The 20,643-nt window shown below is 41.3% G+C and overlaps 1 protein-coding gene across 1 annotated transcript in view; it reads right to left on the bottom strand.

The window, feature by feature from the left end:
* The window catches only part of CCDC170 (coiled-coil domain containing 170), a gene marked incomplete at its 5' end in the record, with an annotated part of 67,805 nt that extends 52,094 nt beyond the window's left edge, over positions 1-15,711 (bottom strand). The window contains 4 exons of the mRNA XM_010840905.1: positions 3,252-3,437; positions 8,827-8,968; positions 12,736-12,992; positions 15,454-15,711. Coding sequence (XP_010839207.1) covers positions 3,252-3,437; positions 8,827-8,968; positions 12,736-12,992; positions 15,454-15,711 — 843 coding nt within the window. The remainder of the gene's footprint in view (positions 1-3,251; positions 3,438-8,826; positions 8,969-12,735; positions 12,993-15,453) is intronic.
* Between the last annotated feature and the right edge of the window lie 4,932 nt (positions 15,712-20,643).

Here is a 20,643-nt window from a genome sequence, read left to right as displayed (position 1 = left end):
AGTTCACATTCCAGGATGTCTGGCTCTAGGTCAGTGATCACACCATCGTGATTATCTGGGTCATGAAGATCTTTTTTGTACAGTTCTTCTGTGTACTCTTGCCATCTCTTCTTAATATCTTCTGTTTCTGTTAGGTCCATACCATTTCTGTCCTTTATCGAATCCATCTTTGCATGAAATGTTCCCTTGGTATCTCTGATTTTCTTGAAGAGATCTCTAGTCTTTCCCATTCTGTTGTTTTCCTCTATTTCTTTGCATTGATTGCTGAAGAAGGCTTTCTTATCTCTTCTCGCTATTCTTTGGAACTCTGCATTCAGATGTTTATATCTTTCCTTTTCTCCTTACTTGGCTTCAGAAAATAAAATGTACCTTTTCACCGAAGATATGGGCAATCAAACAGTTTCAGCAACAATGGAACAATCTAACACTATTTGCTTCTAATGCAATTCAATATGAAGTTTACAACTTTATCTTTGAAATATTCCTGCCAAAAAGGTTTAACCTGAATCCAATACTGCCTCTAAATCCAACTTTACCTGTATAGGGTATAGTTAAGCAAGTTAAATACATCTTGAAGAAACAATCAGGCCACTGCTTTGTACTCTGTATGAGAAGTCAATAACATCTTTTTTAATGCTATTAAAAAAAAAACTATAAAAGCCTAAAAATAACCAAAAAATGCAATGGATGAACCTAGAACGTACTGCAATTTGGGGAAAAAAACAGCTATAAAAGACATTCTTGTAGAAAATGATTACATTTGAAAGTCAATATTAGATGTTTATTATCTATTGCTGTGTAAAAAATTAGCCCAAACTTAATGGCTTAACACAACAAACATCTATTATCTCACAGCTCTATGAGCCAGAAATCTGGGACCGACTTAGCTGGATGTTTCTGATTCAAGGTCTCTCATAAGGCTATAATCAAACTGTTGACCAGGGCTACTATCATCTCAAGATTCAGCTGAACGAGGATTCACTTCCAGTCTCACTCATATGGTAGGTGATAGGCCTCAGTTCCTGGGCTCCTGGGCCATGCAACTTCTACCTGAGTGCCCCCCATGTAACACCTGGCTTCCCTCAAAAGCAGTGACTCAAGAGAATTCAAGAGAGTGTATCTAAGACAAAAGCCACAGTGTTTTTATAACCCAATCTCCAAAGTGAGATTTGACCACCACTTCTGACATATTCCGGTCACAGGAAGTGAGCCACTTCATCCAGCCCACAAGGGGAGGGAGATTAAACTTCACCTTTCGAGAGTACAAAAAAGGAGGCTTGGAAACCTCCATGAGTAATCGATACTGTGGCATCACTGTTGACTTTTAGATGTGATAATGATATTGTGGTCATGTAGGATAATGTCCTTATTCTTAAGCTTCAGTGGTCAGAAACAATACATATAACGTCTAAACCTATTTTCAAGTGATTCTGCAAATATGTGTACATGTGTACCAGGTAATAAAGCAAATACAGAAAAATGGTAACAATTGTTGCATTTGGATGTATAATAAATGGATGCTCACTGTATTCCTTCACCCTTTCTATATGTGTTTGACATTTTTCTTAAGAAAAAGGTGGAAAAAAAATAATTATTTGAATGGTATCCCTTCAAAATTCAAATGCTGAAGCCCTAACATCCAGTATGATGGTGTTTGGAGATGGGGCCATTGAGGGATAATTATCTTCAGATGGAGCCATGGGGGTGGGGTCCTCGTGTTGGGATTAGTGGCTTATAAAAGACACCAGGGATCTTGCTAATTCAGTCTGCCATGTGAAGATACAGCAAGACAGTGGGTGTCTGCAAGCCAGGAAGAGAACTCTTACCCCCTTGATCTTGGACTTCCCCACCTCTGGAAATATGAGAAATAAATGTCTGCTTTTCAAGCCACCCAGTGTATGGCATTTTGTTATGAGAGCTGAAGCAGACTAAGACAAGGTGTTGAAATGATTGGAGTGACTTGGTAATGGTGGTAAAAATCTTTTCTCCTTTCACACAGTTAATGTGACAGAAGAAGAAATCTAGTGGTCAGAAGGGCTCTTTGATGCAGGGAATTGGAGAGAAATAGAAATTATTATCATTACTGGATCACTTTCATATTCCAATTTCCCATGTCACCTCACCTTGGCAGTGATGTCACCATAGACATGGAAGACCTCAGGATTTCCCACGAAGATAGCTCCTTCACTGAGTCCTGCCAATTCCAGAACCCCCTTCACAGCCGGTGGGACGCCACTGAAACTTCACCCCTCATGGAGCCTCTTTTTCTCAGCATTAGTCAATCTTTCATTTTAAACTCCATCTCCTTTACTCTTCAATTTTCTCCTACGTGTTTTACTAACTGATGGCACTAGCTTACTTTTGGTTTTGGAAATTAACCCCTATCATTAATCCCACAATTAGTTTCTTTGATAGAAAATTTTAAAAAGGATTATATAGTGTTTAAAAAAACATACAGTATTAATTCCCATGCTCAAACAGGTTCTCACTCATTTGGAAAGATCAAGCAACTAATTATATAAATAAAAGTTCAGAGGTAAGAGTCACTTCCCTTGGGCAATGTCTCTCAAAATTAAAACCCCTGTATCCTTTCAGCCAGCAAGTCTACTTTTGGGATTTTTGTCTTGCTGACAGAGTCTCACATATGAAAAATGATGGATTATTCCTAGCGGCCTTGTATATAATACTGTGTAGTACCTTACCAATTTTTCAAAATAAACAGAGAAACATTGAGTGTGCAAAGTTGTTGCCATGTGTGTTAAACAATAAATAAAAAGAATAAATATATGCATATAGAGTATTTGTAGAAAGGTATATAAGAAATTATTAACAGAGGTTGCCTCTAGAGAGAGCAACTGGGTGGTTGGGGGGAAGGGATTGGGGGACACTTCTCACCACATTCCCCTGTGTCCACTTAGAATTTTGCATCTTGTGAATGCATTGCCTCTTTGTTTAAAAAATAATAATAAGTTTAAAAAAATTTTTACTCCTTATAATTCAACCAAATAAGACACTTTAGTACACATGTTTTACTTATTAAGTGTTTTGCATTTCTTTTTTTCTAATTAGAAAAAAGCTGTATCCAGAGGCCTGATCAGGTCACAGAGTCCCATGTGCCCCCCAGCCCTTCTGCCGAGAGGAGCCTTTGGGAATTGTGGTCGGTGACACCAGTATGCTCATCCACACCTGATTTTGAGTCTCTGCCTCATAAACATGATCACAGATGCACACACGTGCTCCACATACTGTACCTGGCTCAGCTGGCCTTTCTCTTCAATGTAGGAGGCAGCTTTTTTCTGCTCTCTGTTTACTTCTGAAGCCAGCCTCATGATTGTCTCTCTGCTAGCTTTTGCCTCCATCTCATGGACATTTATAGTCTCTTCAAGAGCAACAATTTGTCCCTTCACAAATGCATTTTCCTTGCACAGCTCTCCAAGCTGAAGAGAAAGCAATTACAGCTGTCCTGTAAAAATTGGTAATTTCATACTACTCTCTCTAAGCAACTCTGATCTATGTACCCCAGTGATCACATTATCACATGAAAACAGTAAAGGCACTGTTCCTCCATCCACTCAAAACATAACATTTTCAAAGGCAGCCTCTAAACTCTCTTGTTATGGGCAGACAGGATAGGCAAATTGAAATTAATCAAAAGGTAGCTACAAGGCAACAATGATGAGCATTCAGCCAAAAGCTTTCAGACAGAACAGGCATTGGCAAGCCCCTGGCTGCTAAACACTCCAGGGATGGTGATGTTTCTACAGAGTTACAGCAGGCAAGCGAGGAAGTTCAATTCAGTCCACGTCCGCTGGCACCAACTGATTATAAGGCGTCACCTGGCACAGAGGAGGAATACAGAGAAGAAGGCAGGACTCTCTTTATTTCAAAAGAAAGTCCTTCTAATTAATATAAGCATAGAAAAAGTCCTGAATAACATGCACAAACCGTGGTTATCATTGGGACTAGCTGGGCTTTTCACTCTCCATGTTGTGCATTTGAGGGGCTAGCTGGGAACATTAATAAGATCTGTATGATTTAGAAGGAGGGAAAATAAAACCAACCAGGCTCCTGGCCCCAGGGAAACAGCCATGCAGACAGCACAAGGATGCCTGTAGGAAGACCTGAAACTCCACAAGACAGGGCCAGCATGTGTGTTAGGACAATCTGGGGAAGTGATGCATCTTTAGCCTCAACAATTTGCCAACATGGTGCCCTGCTCCTGAATCAGAGCTGTTCCCTCTCTCTTGAACACTTTTCCTTTCCAACATCCTTTTATTAAAAAAAAAAAAAAGAAAAGAAAGAAAAATTATAATTTTATATTGGAGTATAGTTGATTAACAGTGTTGTGATAGTTTCCAGTGGACAGCAGAGGGATTCAGCCATACATACGCATGTATCCAATCTCTCCCTAAACTCCCCTCCTATCCAGGCACATAACATTGAGCAGAGTTCCCCGTGCTATACAGTGGTTTCAATATCCCTTAAAAGTCCCCATTCCAGAGGGCACAGTTTAGCCAGTCTACCTAAACTAGCATTCCATGCCTCTAACATGCTTTATGGTCTTTCCCCCGAACCTGATTTGTACTTCTTCACTGCACCTTTTACTCGGGGGGGTAATATTGTATACTTATTTGTTTATTGCCTCTGCATCTTGACCCACAACAGTGGAAGCTCTTAGGTGGGCACAGACTTCATCTTGTCTCATTCACTACTCTATCCCAACACCCAGAATACTGTCTATCACATTGTAATCACTCACTCAATATTTGGGAAGTGGATGGATGGATGTCAAATAAGTTCTTAGAAACCCTTCTTTTCTACCATCTTTCTTTCCTTCAGTTCAGTTCAGTTGCTCAGTTGTATCTGACTTTGTGACCCCATGGACTGCAGCACACTAGGCCTCCCTGTCCATCACCAACTCCCGGAGTTTACTCAAACTCATGTCCATTGAGTCGGTGATGCCATCCAACTATCTCATCCTCTGTCGTCCCCTTCTTCTCCTGCCTTCAATCTTTCCCAGCATCAGGGTCTTTTCCAATGAGTCAGCTCTTTGCATGAGGTGGCCAAAGTATTGGAGTTTCAGTTTCAACATCAGTCCTTCCAATGAATATTCAGGACTGATTTCCTTTAGGATGGACTGGTTGGAAATCCTTGCAGTCCAAGGGACTCTCAAGAGTCTTCTCCAACACCACAGTTCAAAAGCATCAATTCTTCAGCCCTCAGCCTTCTTTATAGTCCAACTCTCACATCCATACATGACTACTGGAAAAACCATAGCCTTGACTAGATGGACTGTTGTTGGCAAAGTAATGTCTCTGCTTTTTAACATGCTGTCTAGGTTGGTCATAACTTTTCTTCCAAGGAGTAAGCGTCTTTTAATTTCATGGCTGCAGTCACCATCTGAAGTGATTTTGGAGCCCAAAGAAAATAAAGTCTGCCACTGTTTCCCACAGTTTCCCTATTTACCATGAAGTGATGTTAAGCCAACTTTTTCACTTTCTTCTTTCACTTTCATCAAGAGGCTCTTCAGTTCTTCTTCACTTTCTGCCATAAGGATGGTGTCATTTGCATTTCTGAGGCTATTGATATTTCTCCTGGCAATCTTGATTCCAGTTTGTGCTTCATCCAGCCCAGCGTTTCTCATGATGTACTCTGCATACAAGTTAACTAAGCAGGGTGACAATATACAGCCTTGACGTACTCCTTTTCCTATTTGGAACCAGTCTGTTATTCCATGTCCAGTTCTAACTGTTGCTCCCTGACCTGCTTACAGATTTTTCAAGAGGCAGGTTTCCTTAGAGGGTGTGTATACATGTATTTATGAGGTGAAGAGAATAAGGGAATGGTTTTGAAACTGGAGAGGTTTTGGTAACCTCAGGGAACACCTGGTGAGTGTTGAAGACAGCAGGCTTTTTACTCTTGACCAGTGATTTCTATGTAAGATGGGGAGCGGGAGTTCCCTGATGATCCAGGGGTTAAGAACCGGCCTTCCAAAGCATGGGACATGGATTAGATCCCTTGTCAGGAAGCATGCCTCAGGGCAACCAAGCTCATGCACCGCAACTAGAGAAGCCGTCATGCACTGCAACGAAGACCCAGTGCAGCCAAAATAAAGAAATAAGGTGAGGAGTTGCTAGGTGATTGAGATGCTAAAGCTCTAGGGTCCCAGTATCTGTTTAAAAATATAGGTTATATTATCATTCAGGTACAGTGAGGCCAACAAATCAGGAGAGACTGAAAGAGTTTGCTGTTCTCAGCTCCTGAGAGAAGGGGGCACACCATGCCATGTAGGGCCACCCAGGGAGCACCAGGGCTGGGCAGGAGACAGAGGGAGCCAAGGTGAAAACATGTTTTCCACAGGAAGAAAGAGGTGAGGCAGGGTGGGCAGGCTTAGGGTTGCCTAGTTGAAGAATTTCAGTGGGTTCTGGAGTGTGGGAGCCATCTCTAGTTATCCGGCACCTGGCTCTGGGGTGATTGGTTGGATAGTGGCCCAGGGTGTAAAAATCTGCTAGAAGAAGTGGTTGGGGTGTGGGCTGCTCTGAGTTCGGTGGTTTGCATAGGAAAGCTGTGCACCCAAGAGAGTCATTTACTAGGAACCGGCTCACCCTGGAACCCAAGGTCAGCAAGGCCTCAGATGTCAAGGCATTAGAAGAAAATAAAAAGGCGAGGTTAATATGGTTTCAACACAGGTTAGTACTTGGAGATTGCCTGTGAGGTGGGAAAGGGTGTCTTAAGGAAGAAGCATTTTAATTGTCTTCTCTCTTCCCCACCACTTGCTTTAAAGATAAGCTTCCAAACTACACTGCAAAGTAGACTTTTACAGCCAGCCTTCCTGGTCACATGTGAGCAACAGAGAGGAGGAGAAAGAGCTGAATCTAGCACCTTGAGGGAATTAGATGGACCTGGGACGGAGCAACCAAAATTCATCAGTGAGGTGGAACTTCCTGAAGTAAAATGAAATCATTTCACAGCTCTCCCAGGGTACACACGGGATGTTTACTAATAAACCACTGAGGGGAGGCCTTTGAGAATGGCCATATCCCCAGTGTTCAGGGCAGCACTATTCACAACAGCCAAGACATGGAAGCAACCTAAATGTCCATCAGCAGAGGAATGGATAAAGAAGATGTGGTACATGTATATAAGGAATATTATTCAGCCATAAAAAAGGATAAAATAATGCCATTTGCCGCAACATTGATGGACCTAGAGATTTTCACCCCTAGAGTCTGGGATTAACATAAACACACCACTGTATATAAAACTAGGATCTACTGTATAGCACAGAAAACTATACTCAATATTTTATAATGTCTGGGATTAACATAAACACACCACTGTATATAAAACTAGGATCTACTGTATAGCACAGAAAACTATACTCAATATTTTATAATGTCTGGGATTAACATAAACACACCACTGTATATAAAACTAGGATCTACTGTATAGCACAGAAAACTATACTCAATATTTTATAATGTCTGGGATTAACATAAACACACCACTGTATATAAAACTAGGATCTACTGTATAGCACAGAAAACTATACTCAATATTTTATAATGTCTGGGATTAACATAAACACACCACTGTATATAAAACTAGGATCTACTGTATAGCACAGAAAACTATACTCAATATTTTATAATGTCTGGGATTAACATAAACACACCACTGTATATAAAACTAGGATCTACTGTATAGCACAGAAAATCATACTCAATATTTTATAATGTCTGGGATTAACATAAACACACCACTGTATATAAAACTAGGATCTACTCTATAGCACAGAAAATCATACTCAATATTTTATAGTAACTTGTAAGGGAAAAGAATTTGAAAAAGAATATATATACACACACACACACCCGTATATGTAACTGAATTATAGGTATATGAATCACTTCACTGTATACCTGAAACTAACACAACATTGTAAATAAGTATACTTCAATTTTAAAGAATAAACAAATAAAACACTGTTTTAAAAAAGAATGGCTGCATGGAAAGCCATTCAGAAGCAAGGGTAGGTACAGAGATACGGTGCCCATTCAAATACCTTCAGGTTCCCTAATGAATCACTGCAAGCCAAGTGAATTATTCAGTTGATATCATTAATTTCCATCTCAATGGCAACCTACCATCACAGCAGGATTTTTATTTTTTGGCTTAAGCATAAAATTAAAAAGTACTATAGAGCTAATCTTAGCCTGACACACAAGTATCCCCAAAATGACACGCAGCTGGTTCTGGTTTTTAGTTGTATGTATGTGTTTCTGACTGTTCCTAAAACAAACAAAAATCTTCCTAAAATATATCATTTAAATGAATAATTGCTTTTATTTGACAATCTAAATATATTTTAAGCAAAAAATCAATCCCTTCTGGAGATTAAGTAAGTAAGTATTGGTCACTCAGTCATTTTCAACTCTTTGTGACCCCATGGACTGTAGCCCACCAGGCTCTTCTATCCATGGCATTCTCCAGGCAAGAACACTGGAGTGGGTTGCCATTTTCTCCTCCAGGGGATCTTCCCAACCCAGAGATTGAACCTGGGTCTCCTGCACTGCAGGCAGATTATTTACCATCTGAGCCAGAGAGAACTTCTGGAGAAAAATTAATCCCAAATAATGCTAGAAAGAATCTTGGAATTGAGGCTCAGAGAGGTGGTATGGTTTTTCCCAGATCACACAGTTGGTTAATGCTGTACTGGCTCCTGTCCTGTTCTCCTGCACCCCGAGACTTAACCTCAGCTCCTCTTCATGGCACACATCAGAACAACTATTCAATGCATAGTCATTTTAGTCTTCATACAAGCACCTTAAGAATTAAATCTTCATCTGATGCTTTTTCATTCTTCTCTGGATCTAAGCAGTCACGAAGTTGAGCCAGAAATTCCTCATGTTTCCTGCAATTCTGTGAGACTTGATTCTTATTCTCCTCGTTTTCCTTTAAACATTTTCTATTGGTCAGATAAGAAGTAAGTTTTAACACCAAAGAAGATAACATTCATCAAAGTTCAGTACTTGAGCCCTCTGTTGGGAAATAACCAATCATCATTTTCAACACAACATAGTTTCCCAGATACAGAGTACATAATTGTTTTAAAAGCCTAGTTAAAGAAGGAGAAAAGTGGAAGCAACTCTGGAGCACCTATACTTTGCAAAAATGTAGGGAGATCTTCATGTCATCTTAGCAAGGAAGACAGGTTATCTGCCTCCTGTCCTTGACCTTTTAGGATCTGCAGAAGGGGCAGGTGGTCCTCTAGATCAGGGGTCCCCAACCTCTGGGTCATAGACCAGTACCTGCTGTCAGATCAGTGGCAGCATTAGATGAGAAATGAAGTGCACAATAAATTCAACGTGCTTGAATCATCCTGAAACCACCCCCACCACTCCCAATCCATGGAAAATCTATCTTTCATGAGATAGGTCTCTGGTGCCAAAAAGGCTGGAGTCTGTTGCTCTAGATCAAACATGGATCCATGACTCAGTTGAGGCTTCATGGGGGAAGAAAGAAAGTAATGCTACAGTGGGCTTAGAGACCAAGCTTTGGTCACTATACAATGATCCATAAGGGTTACTTAGAGCATTCCTTGATTCACGGCCAAGGGTGAAGTGAAGTCGCTCAGTTGTGTCCAACTCTTTTCGACCCCATGGACTGTAGCCTACCACACTCCTCTGTCCATGGGATTTTCCAAGCAAGAATACTGGAGTGGGTTGCCATTTCCTTCTCCAGAGGATCTTCCCAACCCAGGGATCGATCCCAGGTCTCCTGCATTGTAGGCAAACACTTTACCATCTGAGCCACCAGGGAAGTTGATTAAATATAATTAAAAAATACATCAGAAGCAGAGGATGTGCCCACCTCTAGAGAAGAGAGGTGTTCAGTCATCAGCAAAGATCACAACTAGTTTTTGCACATCTAGAATTGTTAAAGAGTACTGAAATGGGCCAATCAAGGAAAATCAGTCAATTTATGCCCTGCTGTGAATATTTTATTTCGAATCTCAGATAGGTTTGCTGAAATAGCATGGTCTATTTCTAATGCTTTAAATGCTAAAAACTAAGAGAACATTAAAAAACAGACATATTTTAAAGGCAAATTAGAATCATTTCAATAATTTGGCATCATTTTTAGTACCCTAGATAATGAACATGATTATTGCTTTCTCTTTTTACCATTTTAAGTGTTTATAACAACACTCAAATGTTACTGCAAATTCTTTCACACAATTCAAAGATTAACAAAGTATGTAATTGCATATACTCAAAATCATGCCATATTTCTATTTAGAAAAATGTATAACAATAAAAGACCAACATCAATATTCTGAGTTCTAATTTTTAACATATGAAAAGTAGTATGTATTCAGTGTCTCTAACTCATGAAAGTCATAGTAAATGCCATGGCTCTGATTAATTTATGTATGTGATTCAATACATTTACTCCAAGATTTCAATATTACTTCTCTATTCCAGGAACTTCTAAACTATTACCACTTTTATTTGCATTTCACTTTGACCTAACAAAGTTCCAGGCATCCACCATAATGACATAATCATATAAATGTGAAAATATGAACATATATGTATCCTCATTGCATTTTGGTTTACAATAATTTTTTGAGTGGAACTAACCTAAGTGTCTAAAGGAAACAACAAAAAGAACTGGTTAAGTAAATTATGATTTTAACATGCAATGGAATATTACTGGCCATTAAAAAATGATATAATGAAAGAATTTTTTAGTATCTATAACATATTATTCAGGAAAAATATTTCACTACATGATGCCATTTAAGTACAACTGTCTGAATATCTGTTCAACAAACTGTGAACTATAGTTTTTCTGGAATCATAAGGTTTTGAGTAATTTTCTTTTTGACATTTGTGGGAATATATATATCCCACAAATGAATATATCATTTGTTTAATAAATATTTGTTGTGCACTTACTATGCATCAGGCTCTGTAAAAGGTGCAAAAGATACAGTAGTAAACGAAACAGATTAACATCCTTGCCCTCATGGGACTTAGGTCCTAATTGGGAAGATGGACAATAATCAAAAAATAAATGTATGAAAAATGCATAGTATATTATAGGGCTGAAGGAAAAGATTAAGCAGAAAAGGGAGTAAGAAACATTTAGGGGGAGTGGGATAAAATTGGAGATGCAGACTAGGTTAGTGGCAATGTACAGTAGTAAAAATTTAGATTTATTTTGATGATAGAGATAAATGATGAGATTTACTGAAGCATCTAGGAAAGGAAAGCAAGGATGATCCAAGATTTTTGCCCTGAACAACTAGAGGAATGGAATTATCATTCAGTGAGATTAGGAAAACCACAGGACAAATTTGTGGAAATACTAATTTGGACATGTTAATTTGAGATGCCTGTTGGACATCCACGTGAAGATGCCCAGTAAGTCATAAGATATGCAGGTCTTAGGAAGAAACGTGGGAGTCATGAGCATTTAGGTCATACTTTAAGTCATGAGACTGGATGAGAGCACTAAAAGAGTGGATTTGGATAGAAACAAGAAGAGAGTTCCCTGATGGCTCAGTTGGTAAAGAATCCGCCTGCAAGGCAGGAGACCCTGGTTCAATCCCTGGATCGGGAAGATCCCCTGGAAAAGGGATAGGCTACCCACTCCAGTATTCTTGGGTTTCCCTTGTGGCTCAGCTGGTAAAGAATTCACCCGCAATGCGGGAGACCTGGGTTCGATCCCTGGGTTGGGAAGATCCCTTGGAAAAGGGAAAGGCTACCCACTCCAGTATTCTGGCCTGGAGAAGTCTTGGGGTCACAAAGAGTCGGACACGACTGAGCGAGTTTCACTTTCAAGGAGAGAATCAAGGACTGAGCCCTGGGGCCCACCAATACTTGGAAGTCAAGGAGATGAGGCAGATAAAGCCAGAGATCATGACAGAGCAGCTAGAAAGGCAAGATCAAAAGCAGGCGTGCGCAGTGCCCTGGAAGCTAAAAGAAGAAAGTGGTTCAGGGGGAAAAGCCAACTGTTGACTGACGTACTGGAAGATCAGATAAGACTGATCATTTAATTTGCAGTGTGCAGTCACTGGTCACCTTAATGAGTGGCTTCAGCGGAGTAGATCTGAGAGAGGAGACAAATTGGCACAGTGAGTACATACAAACATGTTTAAGGAATTTTGCTCTGAATGGAAGGAGAGAAAGAGGACAGGAGCTGGAAGCACTGGGTTTTTGTTTTTAATCTTTTTAAGATGAAATAAGTAAAATAAATACCAAGTGTTTTATTAGTAAAGGGATTTAAGTTATTATACACAGAATTATAAAGTATATTTTAAGAACAGTCAGCTCCCAATTTTATCTCAATAATCACCTTTTGGCAGAACTACATGTAGAAAACCTAGATTTCCTGAGTTCTCTGCATAAACCGGCAATAAAACTTAATGAGGAGTGTTAAGGGTGGTCTGGTGTGTTCTGGGCTTCTGAGGTATTTTTACAACTAGCTTCTGAATAAACCCCTCGCTCTGTGTACTATTCCACAACCTCCAGTTAAAACTCTACTTAGAGGAAATCTTCTAAATTTTATATATATATATATATATATATATATGATTTTTTTTTCCTAAGTGGAGTTTCAGGGCCAAATAATGCAAAACCCCAGTACCTTCAAAGGCATATCCTGCTGTCAGGAGTTAGTGTTTTAACACTAACTCCATTGAAAAATATATTGAAATATCCTTACTGTAATTTTTCGTCTAGTTCTACCACTTTCTTCTTTAACTCTTGGTTCTCCTTGATTGCAGACTGAGCTGTGATTTCAGTTCTAATTTTAGAAGTGGAGAGAGCCGCTGATTCTTCCTCTAGTTCCTGAACTCTGTCCCTCAGAGAGATGAGCAGAGACGATTTTCTGGCATTATTTTCTTTGTAGCTCTCCATCTCAGCTTTTAACTCTTGATAGGAAACTTCTTTAGAAAGCATCTTGGATCGCAGTTCTCGAAGCTGACATGGGAAAGAAGTAAAAAGAGGGAAAAGATTTCAAGGATATAAGTTTGAAGTACCTTGAAAAAAAACCAAAATCATAATTTAAAATTTCAATTTTTTATTCATGACTTAATCCAACTTTACTTTCTTTTTTCATATTTGTTTCTGTATTACTAGATGGGAAATTATGCCTAAATAGTGGGCCCTCTTATTCTTTTTCAAAAAACTATTGAGCAATGGTTTTTCTTTCTTAATTAGAGGATGATTACTTTACAATATTGTGATGGTTTTTGCCATACATCGACATGAATGAGTCACCAGCGCACATGTGTCCCCCCATCCTGAACCCCCGCTCCCACCTTCCTCCTCACACCATCCCTCTGGGTTGTCCCAGAGCACCAGCTTTGAGTGTCTTGCTTTATGCATCAAACTTGGGCTGGTCATCTATTTTACATATGGTAATATACAGTTTCAATGCTATTCTCTCAAATCATCCCACCCTCACCTTCTCCCACAGAGTTCAAAAGTCTGTTCTTTACATCTATGTCTCTTTTGCTGCCTTGTACATAGGATTGTCGTTACCATCTTTCCAAACTCGATATATATCTATTAATATACTGTATTGGTGTTTCTCTTTCTGACTTACTTCACTCTGTATAACACACTCCAGGTTCATCCACCTCATTAGAACTGACTCAAATGTGTTCTTTTTATAGTTGAGTAATCGTCCATTGCGTATATGCACCACAATTTCCTTATCCATTCGTCTGCCGATGAACACCTAGGTTGCTTCCATGTCCTAGCCACTGTAAACAGTGCTGCAATGAACACTGGGGTACATATGTCTCTTTAAATTCTGGTTTCCTCAGTGTGTACATTCAGCAGTGAGACTGCTGGGTCTTATGGCAGTTCTATTTCCAGTCAAAAAACTATTGAGCAATGTCCTGTGATGAATGAATCTCACTCAAGAGACAGGTGTGGTGTGTTTTGCAAAAAGGAATAAAATATTCTGCAATGGAAACTCATTTTCTAAATCTGTATTACTGCTATTGCTGCTGCTGCTGAAACGAGGAAGCTACAGGTAGGCCATTTGTAATTTCACAGCCACGACCCTTTCATAAGTCAATACAGACTATTCAATATATTACAGAATTTCTTCCCCAGCCTTCTGGACCCTTATTGCAGGAGATAAAGAAAAATAATATTCGGATGTCTGGAAAAAATATAGGAGAAAAAGAAAATCATTATAGGATTTATACAAAGGAAACACATTAACTTTTCTCTCACACTAAAATGCTGAACACAGTATGTGCCTTATAAGCTATCAGATCCGTCCCATTAGAAAATTTCATGAATACATATACTTTTTGAAGGGCTTTCCTGGTGGCTCAGATGGTAAAGAATGTGCCTGCAGTGCAGACTGGGTTCAATCCCTGGACTGAGAAGATCTCCCAGAGAAGCAAATAGCTACTCACTCCAGTATCCTTGCCTGGAGAATCCCATGGACAGAGGAGCCTGGCGGACTACAGTCCATGGAGTTGCAGAGTCTGACACGACTGAGAGACTCTCACTATACTACACTACTACTACTACTATACTTTTTGTAACTATGACCATGCATGCCTACATTTATTCACATACACATACACACACATTATCAACTCATCTTTCAATGGGAGCCTGACAGTCTAGTGAGACTGTCACTTACCTCACAGGCAAGCCTAGGATTCCTGGGGGCCACTAGTCTATAAGGGCAGTGAGTCTAGCAAGAATCTCCCAGAAACTCCACAATAGACTGGATCCAGCCCCAAGGGTAGATGGATCTTGGTCACCTTCCTAGAATCTCCCCCAGGCGAGCAGAACCACCACAAAAAAGGGAGGCAGATTTCTACCCCTAGAACTGCAGATTGCAAGCAATCCACCTTAAAGAAAGCTTCTCCCAGGATGCTGAGCCCTCCAATGCCCACATTGCCCCCCAAGTCCCCAGGTGCCCTTGATCCTCTCAGGAAGGACAGCTCCCCTGAGAGCCAGAATCCAGCCCAGCTCACCTCACCTCCCAGCCCAGCAAATGCACAGTCTTTCAGGAATTCTCCCAACCAGAGGGCACTAGCAGTTGCTACAGTCACTGCCAACTCTGTGCGACCCCACAGACTGTAGCCCACCAGGCTCCTCTGTCCATGGGATTCTCCAGGAAAGAATACTGGAGTGGGTTGCCATTTCCTTTTCCAGTGACTCTTCCTGACTTTGGAATCAAACCCGAGTCTCTTACATCTCCTGCACTGGCAGGCGGATTCTTTACCACAGAGCCACCAGGGAAGCCAACAGAGGTTTGAGGCACAATAAGAGAAAAAGAGAATAAAATTTACCGAGAAGTTTAAACCCGCCTCCCTTCATCCTGTTTCTAATCACCTCTATACTCTGTTTCGCTCCACGGGAAGCTAACAAGGCCCATTTGTGAGTAATGAAGACAGATTCTCACCTCAGACTGAGCAGATTCAAATTTGACCAGCGTTGCTGCAAGTTCACTCCGGGCAGCCTCGGCCACATTCCGATAGTGGTTTAACTGCTCCCGAGTGACCGGGACTTCCAAGAGATGATCATAAGCTTTCTGATAGGGTTCCCCAAAACACAAAATATACAGAAGAGAGTTAAACAATATTTTCCGTGCAGCTGTGCAACGCAAGATTAGTACAGACGCATTCTTTGTTATCCAAATATGTTGGAAAGGCTGCTCAGAGAAGGGAGCAGATTATTTCATTCTCATTCTCAAAATTCTACGTGAAGGAGGACGCAGCCCGAGAACCAATGATAGGGTCCCCCAGGAATGAATGACAGCTCTCCCCAGATGGTAGCTGGGGTTGGCATCTAAGAGTTGGCCTTTGCCAGGATTTCCCTGGTGGTCCAGTGGTCAAGACTCTGCTTTCCCTGCAGGGGCACAAGCTCGATCCCTAGTTGGGGACCTAAGATCCCACAAGCTGTGTGAAGAGTTGGCCTTTGCCATTTTACAGAGTTTTCCTTCCACCCTACTCCAGTGCTATTTGACCTCTGACCAGAACAGACAGAACTGACAAAGAACCACCAGATGTTAACCTTGAGGCAGTTTTCATAGTTCTTCTGTTTCCAGACTACAAAGATTATCAACTCATCTCTGGGCTGTTGAATAAAGTGTTTATCAAAAAGACCATGTGATTTAAGAGTAGAAGTCTGTCTCCTTCATAATCACCCACAATGCCATCTACTCTCAATCTCATCGCCTGTCTTGGGGTTAGGAAGCTGACTCAAATGAATGCCTGAGGCCAGAGACAGTGGTGGTGCCTGGAGTTCTTCTCCACCCAGAAGGGAAGAGCTCCCAGCCCCACTCATGGCTGCCAATGCAAAAATAGGGATCCCAACCTGGCCAGATTATTCTAATTTTTCAAGACAAGTCCTACATCCAGACTTTTTAAAAATTGTATTTATTTATTGTTGGCTGTGCTGGGTCTTCGTTGTTTCGCACGCTGTTCTCTAGTTGCAGCGAGCAGGGCCTACTCTCTGGTTGCAGTGCCCACGTTTCTTATTGCAGTGGCTTCTCTTGTTGCAGACCAAGGGTTCTAAGGCACAGGGGCTGCAGTTGTCGCGCTTCCCAGGCTCTAGAGCACAGGCTCAATAGGTGTGGCGCACAGGCCTAGCTGCTTCGCAGCACGTGGGATCTTCTAGGACCAGGGATCAAATCCGTGTCTCCTGCATCGGCAGGCAGATTCTTTACCACTGAGCCACTGGGGAAGTCCTAACCAGACTTTCTGAAGTAAAAAAAAGTCCCAGATTTTTCAACTGGGTAACTAATTTAAATGTTTTTTTTTAACACGATCCCAATAAACACATCTGCAGAAGAGATTTGATGAGTTTGGACTATAGGTCTGCATCTGTAACCTCTGGTTCTGTTTCTGTCCTGCTGGTGCCATAACATCTGCCTCCTGCAAGAATTATTCCCAAGTTTGGACAGACACCCACTTCTATGAAGTTTCCAGGGCTTGTGGTCTTTGTGAAAGACATACAGGAAAGCCATTCATTTTTGAAAGAATATGAAAGAGGTCATATAAAGGAGGGTTTCCCTGGAATATCTAGTGTCCTCAGGGGCCACATCAGTAAAACCTGTTAATGACTCTGCCTGGCTACGGAACTGCTAAAGACTACTGTTTGGAAATACTCATGAACGCAAAAGTCATCTTAAAGCCCTGAATTTCATAACAAGCGTTGTCATGACTAGTGTGTTTCAACGCACAAGATGCCAAACAAAACCTTCAGTGCACTTAGTAACAGGCAGTGTTTGCCAATGACAACACATTCAAGAAGACGGTAGGTATGTACTCCTGGGGTAAAGGCACAAAGCGTTTAACTGCATCTATGAAGAGAACCACATCCTGTCAACCTCACTCAGTATTCAGATGGAATTTCTCCACGCCAACCACTCCAGCCATGTTTCCAAAACAGGCCATGTGAGGACCTAGGTCACTCACAAGATGTTTGAACTATAGCATGCCTGGCACACATTTTCTAAAATTCCTTAGGGAAATAAGTTTCTCAATGACTATGATTATTTCTTTCATTGACAAACATGATTTTTTTAGGACATGACATAGTCATTCTTCAATTTTATATCTCTTTCATATGAAAAATATTGTGTCCGTTGGCCATAATAGTAAGAGCCTCTGAGACAGTTCAGAAGTGGGCCTTTATTTGAGGAGATTACAATGAAACACAGAGTACCACCAGAAGCATTAGCATCTTCACACGCTCATGGGCAAAAGAAACTGCACATTAAGATACTACTGCCTCTAACACTGGAACAGGGCCTACAGGAGGAAGACTCTTTTGGTTACTAAGTTTAGAAGACGGTTGCCCTTTAGTTGCTAAGTTGTGTCTGACTCTTTTGTGACCCCATGGATTGTAACCTGCCAAGCTCCTCTGTCCATGGGATTTTCCAGACAAGAATACTGGAGTGGGTTGCCATTTCCTCCTCTAGGGGATCTTCCCAACCCAGAGATCGAACTTGCAGATCCTGTATTGGCAGGCGGGTTCTGTATCACTGAGCCACCTGGGAAGCCCTTAGAAGACAGTTGCTAGGGTCTAAATCACCTTTCAAAGTCCAGCAGACTCGAGACTGTTTATCAGCAAATGTTTATGAAAAGTGTATTCTGGGTCAGACACTGAGCTTACCTATGGAGTATACCACAGAAATCATTCCCTCAAGACACTCTGAGGTAGCTTGAAATGAGAAGAAATGCACAGAAGCATGAGAGGATTACAAGGATAAGGAAAAACAATACAAAAACTGAAAGAACACATGAATTTATTTATGCCTACTCATTTCCTCTTAGCCCTTCCTTCTCTGTCTCACAGACCCTTACGTAGTGTTCTTTGTGTTTAGCCTGAGTTTCTCCTTTTTTTAATTTTTTTTTTACTGAAGGATAACTGTTTTGCAGAATTTTGTTGTTTTCTGTCAAACCTCAACATAAATCAGCCATAGGTATATATATATATATGTCCCCTCCCTTTTGAACTTCCCTCCCATTTCCCTCCCTATCCCAACCCTCTAGGCTGATACAGAGTCCTTGTTTGAGTTTCCTGAGTCATACAGCAAATTCCCATTGGCTATCTATTTTACATATGGTAATGTAAGTTTCCCGGGAGAAGGCAGGGGCACCCCACTCCAGTACTCTTGCCTGGAAAATCTCATGGACGGAGGAGCCTGGTAGGCTGCCGTCTATGCGGTCGCAGTCGGACACGACTGAGCGACTTCACTTTCACTTTTCACTTTCATGCACTGGAGAAGGAAATGGCAACCCACCCCAGTGTTCTTGCCTGGAGAATCCCAGGGACAGGGGAGCCTGGTGGGCTGCCATCTATGGGGTCGCACAGAGTCGGACACGACTGAAGCGACTTAGCAGCGGCAGCAGCAGCAATGTAAGTTTCCAGCGGATGTTGGCAATTTGATCTCTGGTTCCTCTGGTTCTCTAAAACCAGCTTGAATATCTGGAAGTTCACGGTTCACGTATTGCTGAAGCCTGGCTTGGACAATTTTGAGCATTACTTTATTAGCGTGTGAGATGAGTGCAATTGTGCGGTAGTTTGAGCATTCTTTGGCATTGCCTTTCTTTGGGATTGGAATGAAAACTGACCTTTTCCAGTCCTGTGGCCACTGCTGAGTTTTCCAAATTTGCTGTCATATTGAGTGCAGCACTTTCACAGCATCATCTTCCAGGATTTGAAATAGCTCAACTGGAATTCCATCACTTCCACTAGCTTTGTTTGTAGTGATGCTTTCTAAGGCCCATTTGACTTCACATTCCAGGATGTCTGGCTCCAGGTCAGTGACATCGTGATTATCTGGGTCATGAAGATCTTTTTTGTACAGTTCTTCTATGTATTCTTGCCACCTCTTCTTAATAGCTTATGCTTCTGCTGGATCATCAAAAAAGCAAGAAAGTTCCAGAAAAACATCTATTTCTGCTTTATTGACTATGCCAAAGCCTTTGACTGTGTGGATCACAATAAACTGTGGAAAATTCTGAAAGAGATGGGAATACCAGACCACCTGACCTGCCTCTTGAGAAACCTGTATGCAGGTCAGGAAGCAACAGTTAGAACTGGACATGGAACAACAGACTGGTTCCAAATAGGAAAAGGCGTACGTCAAGGCTGTGTATTGTCACCCTGCTTATTTAACTTATATGCAGAGTACATCATGAGAAACGCTGGGCTGGAAGAAGCACAAGCTGGAATCAAGATTGCCAGGGGAAATATCAATAACCTCAGATATGCAAATGACCACTCTTATGGCAACCCAGGGATCAAACCCAGGTCTCCCACATTGCAGGCAGGTGCTTTAACCTCTGAGCCATCAGGGAAGCCCTGGCAGAAACTGAAGAGGAACTAAAAAGCCTCTTGATGAAAGTGAAAGTGGAGAGTGAAAAAGTTGGCTTAAAGCTCAACATTCAGAAAACAAAGATCATGGCATCTGATCCCATCATTTCATGGCAAATAGATGGGGAAACAGTGTCAGATTTTTATTTTGGGGGGCTCCAAAATCACTGCAGATGGTGACTGCAGCCATGAAATTAAAAGACGCTTACTCCTTGGAAGGAAAGTTATGATCAACCTAGACAGCATATTCAAAAGCAGAGACATTACTTTGCCAACAAAGGTCCGTCCAGTCAAGGCTATGGTTTTTCCAGTAGTCATGTATGGATGTGAGAGTTGGACTGTGAAGAAAGCTGAGCACCGAAGAATTGATGCTTTTGAACTGTGGTATTGGAGAAGACTCTTGAGAGTCCCTTGGACTGCAAGGAGATTCAACCAGTCCATCCTAAAGGAGATCAGTCCTGGGTGTTCATTGGAAGGACTGATACTGAAGCTGAAACTCCAATACTTTGGCCACCTCATGTGAAGAGTTGACTCATTGGAAAAGACCCTGATGCTGGGAGGGATTGGGGGCAGGAGGAGAAGGGGATGACATAGGATGAGATGGTTGGATCGCATCACCGACTTGATGGACATGAATCTGGGTAAACTCTGGAACTTGGTGATGGACAGGGAGGCCTGGCGTGCTGCGATTCATGGGGTCGCAAAGAGTCGGACATGACTGAGTGACTAAACTGAATTGAACTGAATGTAAGTTTCCATGCTACTC

This window comes from Bison bison, unplaced genomic scaffold (genome assembly GCF_000754665.1).
Source record: "Bison bison bison isolate TAMUID 2011002044 unplaced genomic scaffold, Bison_UMD1.0 scf7180017864148, whole genome shotgun sequence".
NCBI classification, from domain to species: Eukaryota; Metazoa; Chordata; class Mammalia; order Artiodactyla; family Bovidae; genus Bison; species Bison bison.
The sequence above is the reverse complement of the archived record's forward strand: the minus strand, read 5'-3'. Positions and strand labels throughout refer to the sequence as shown.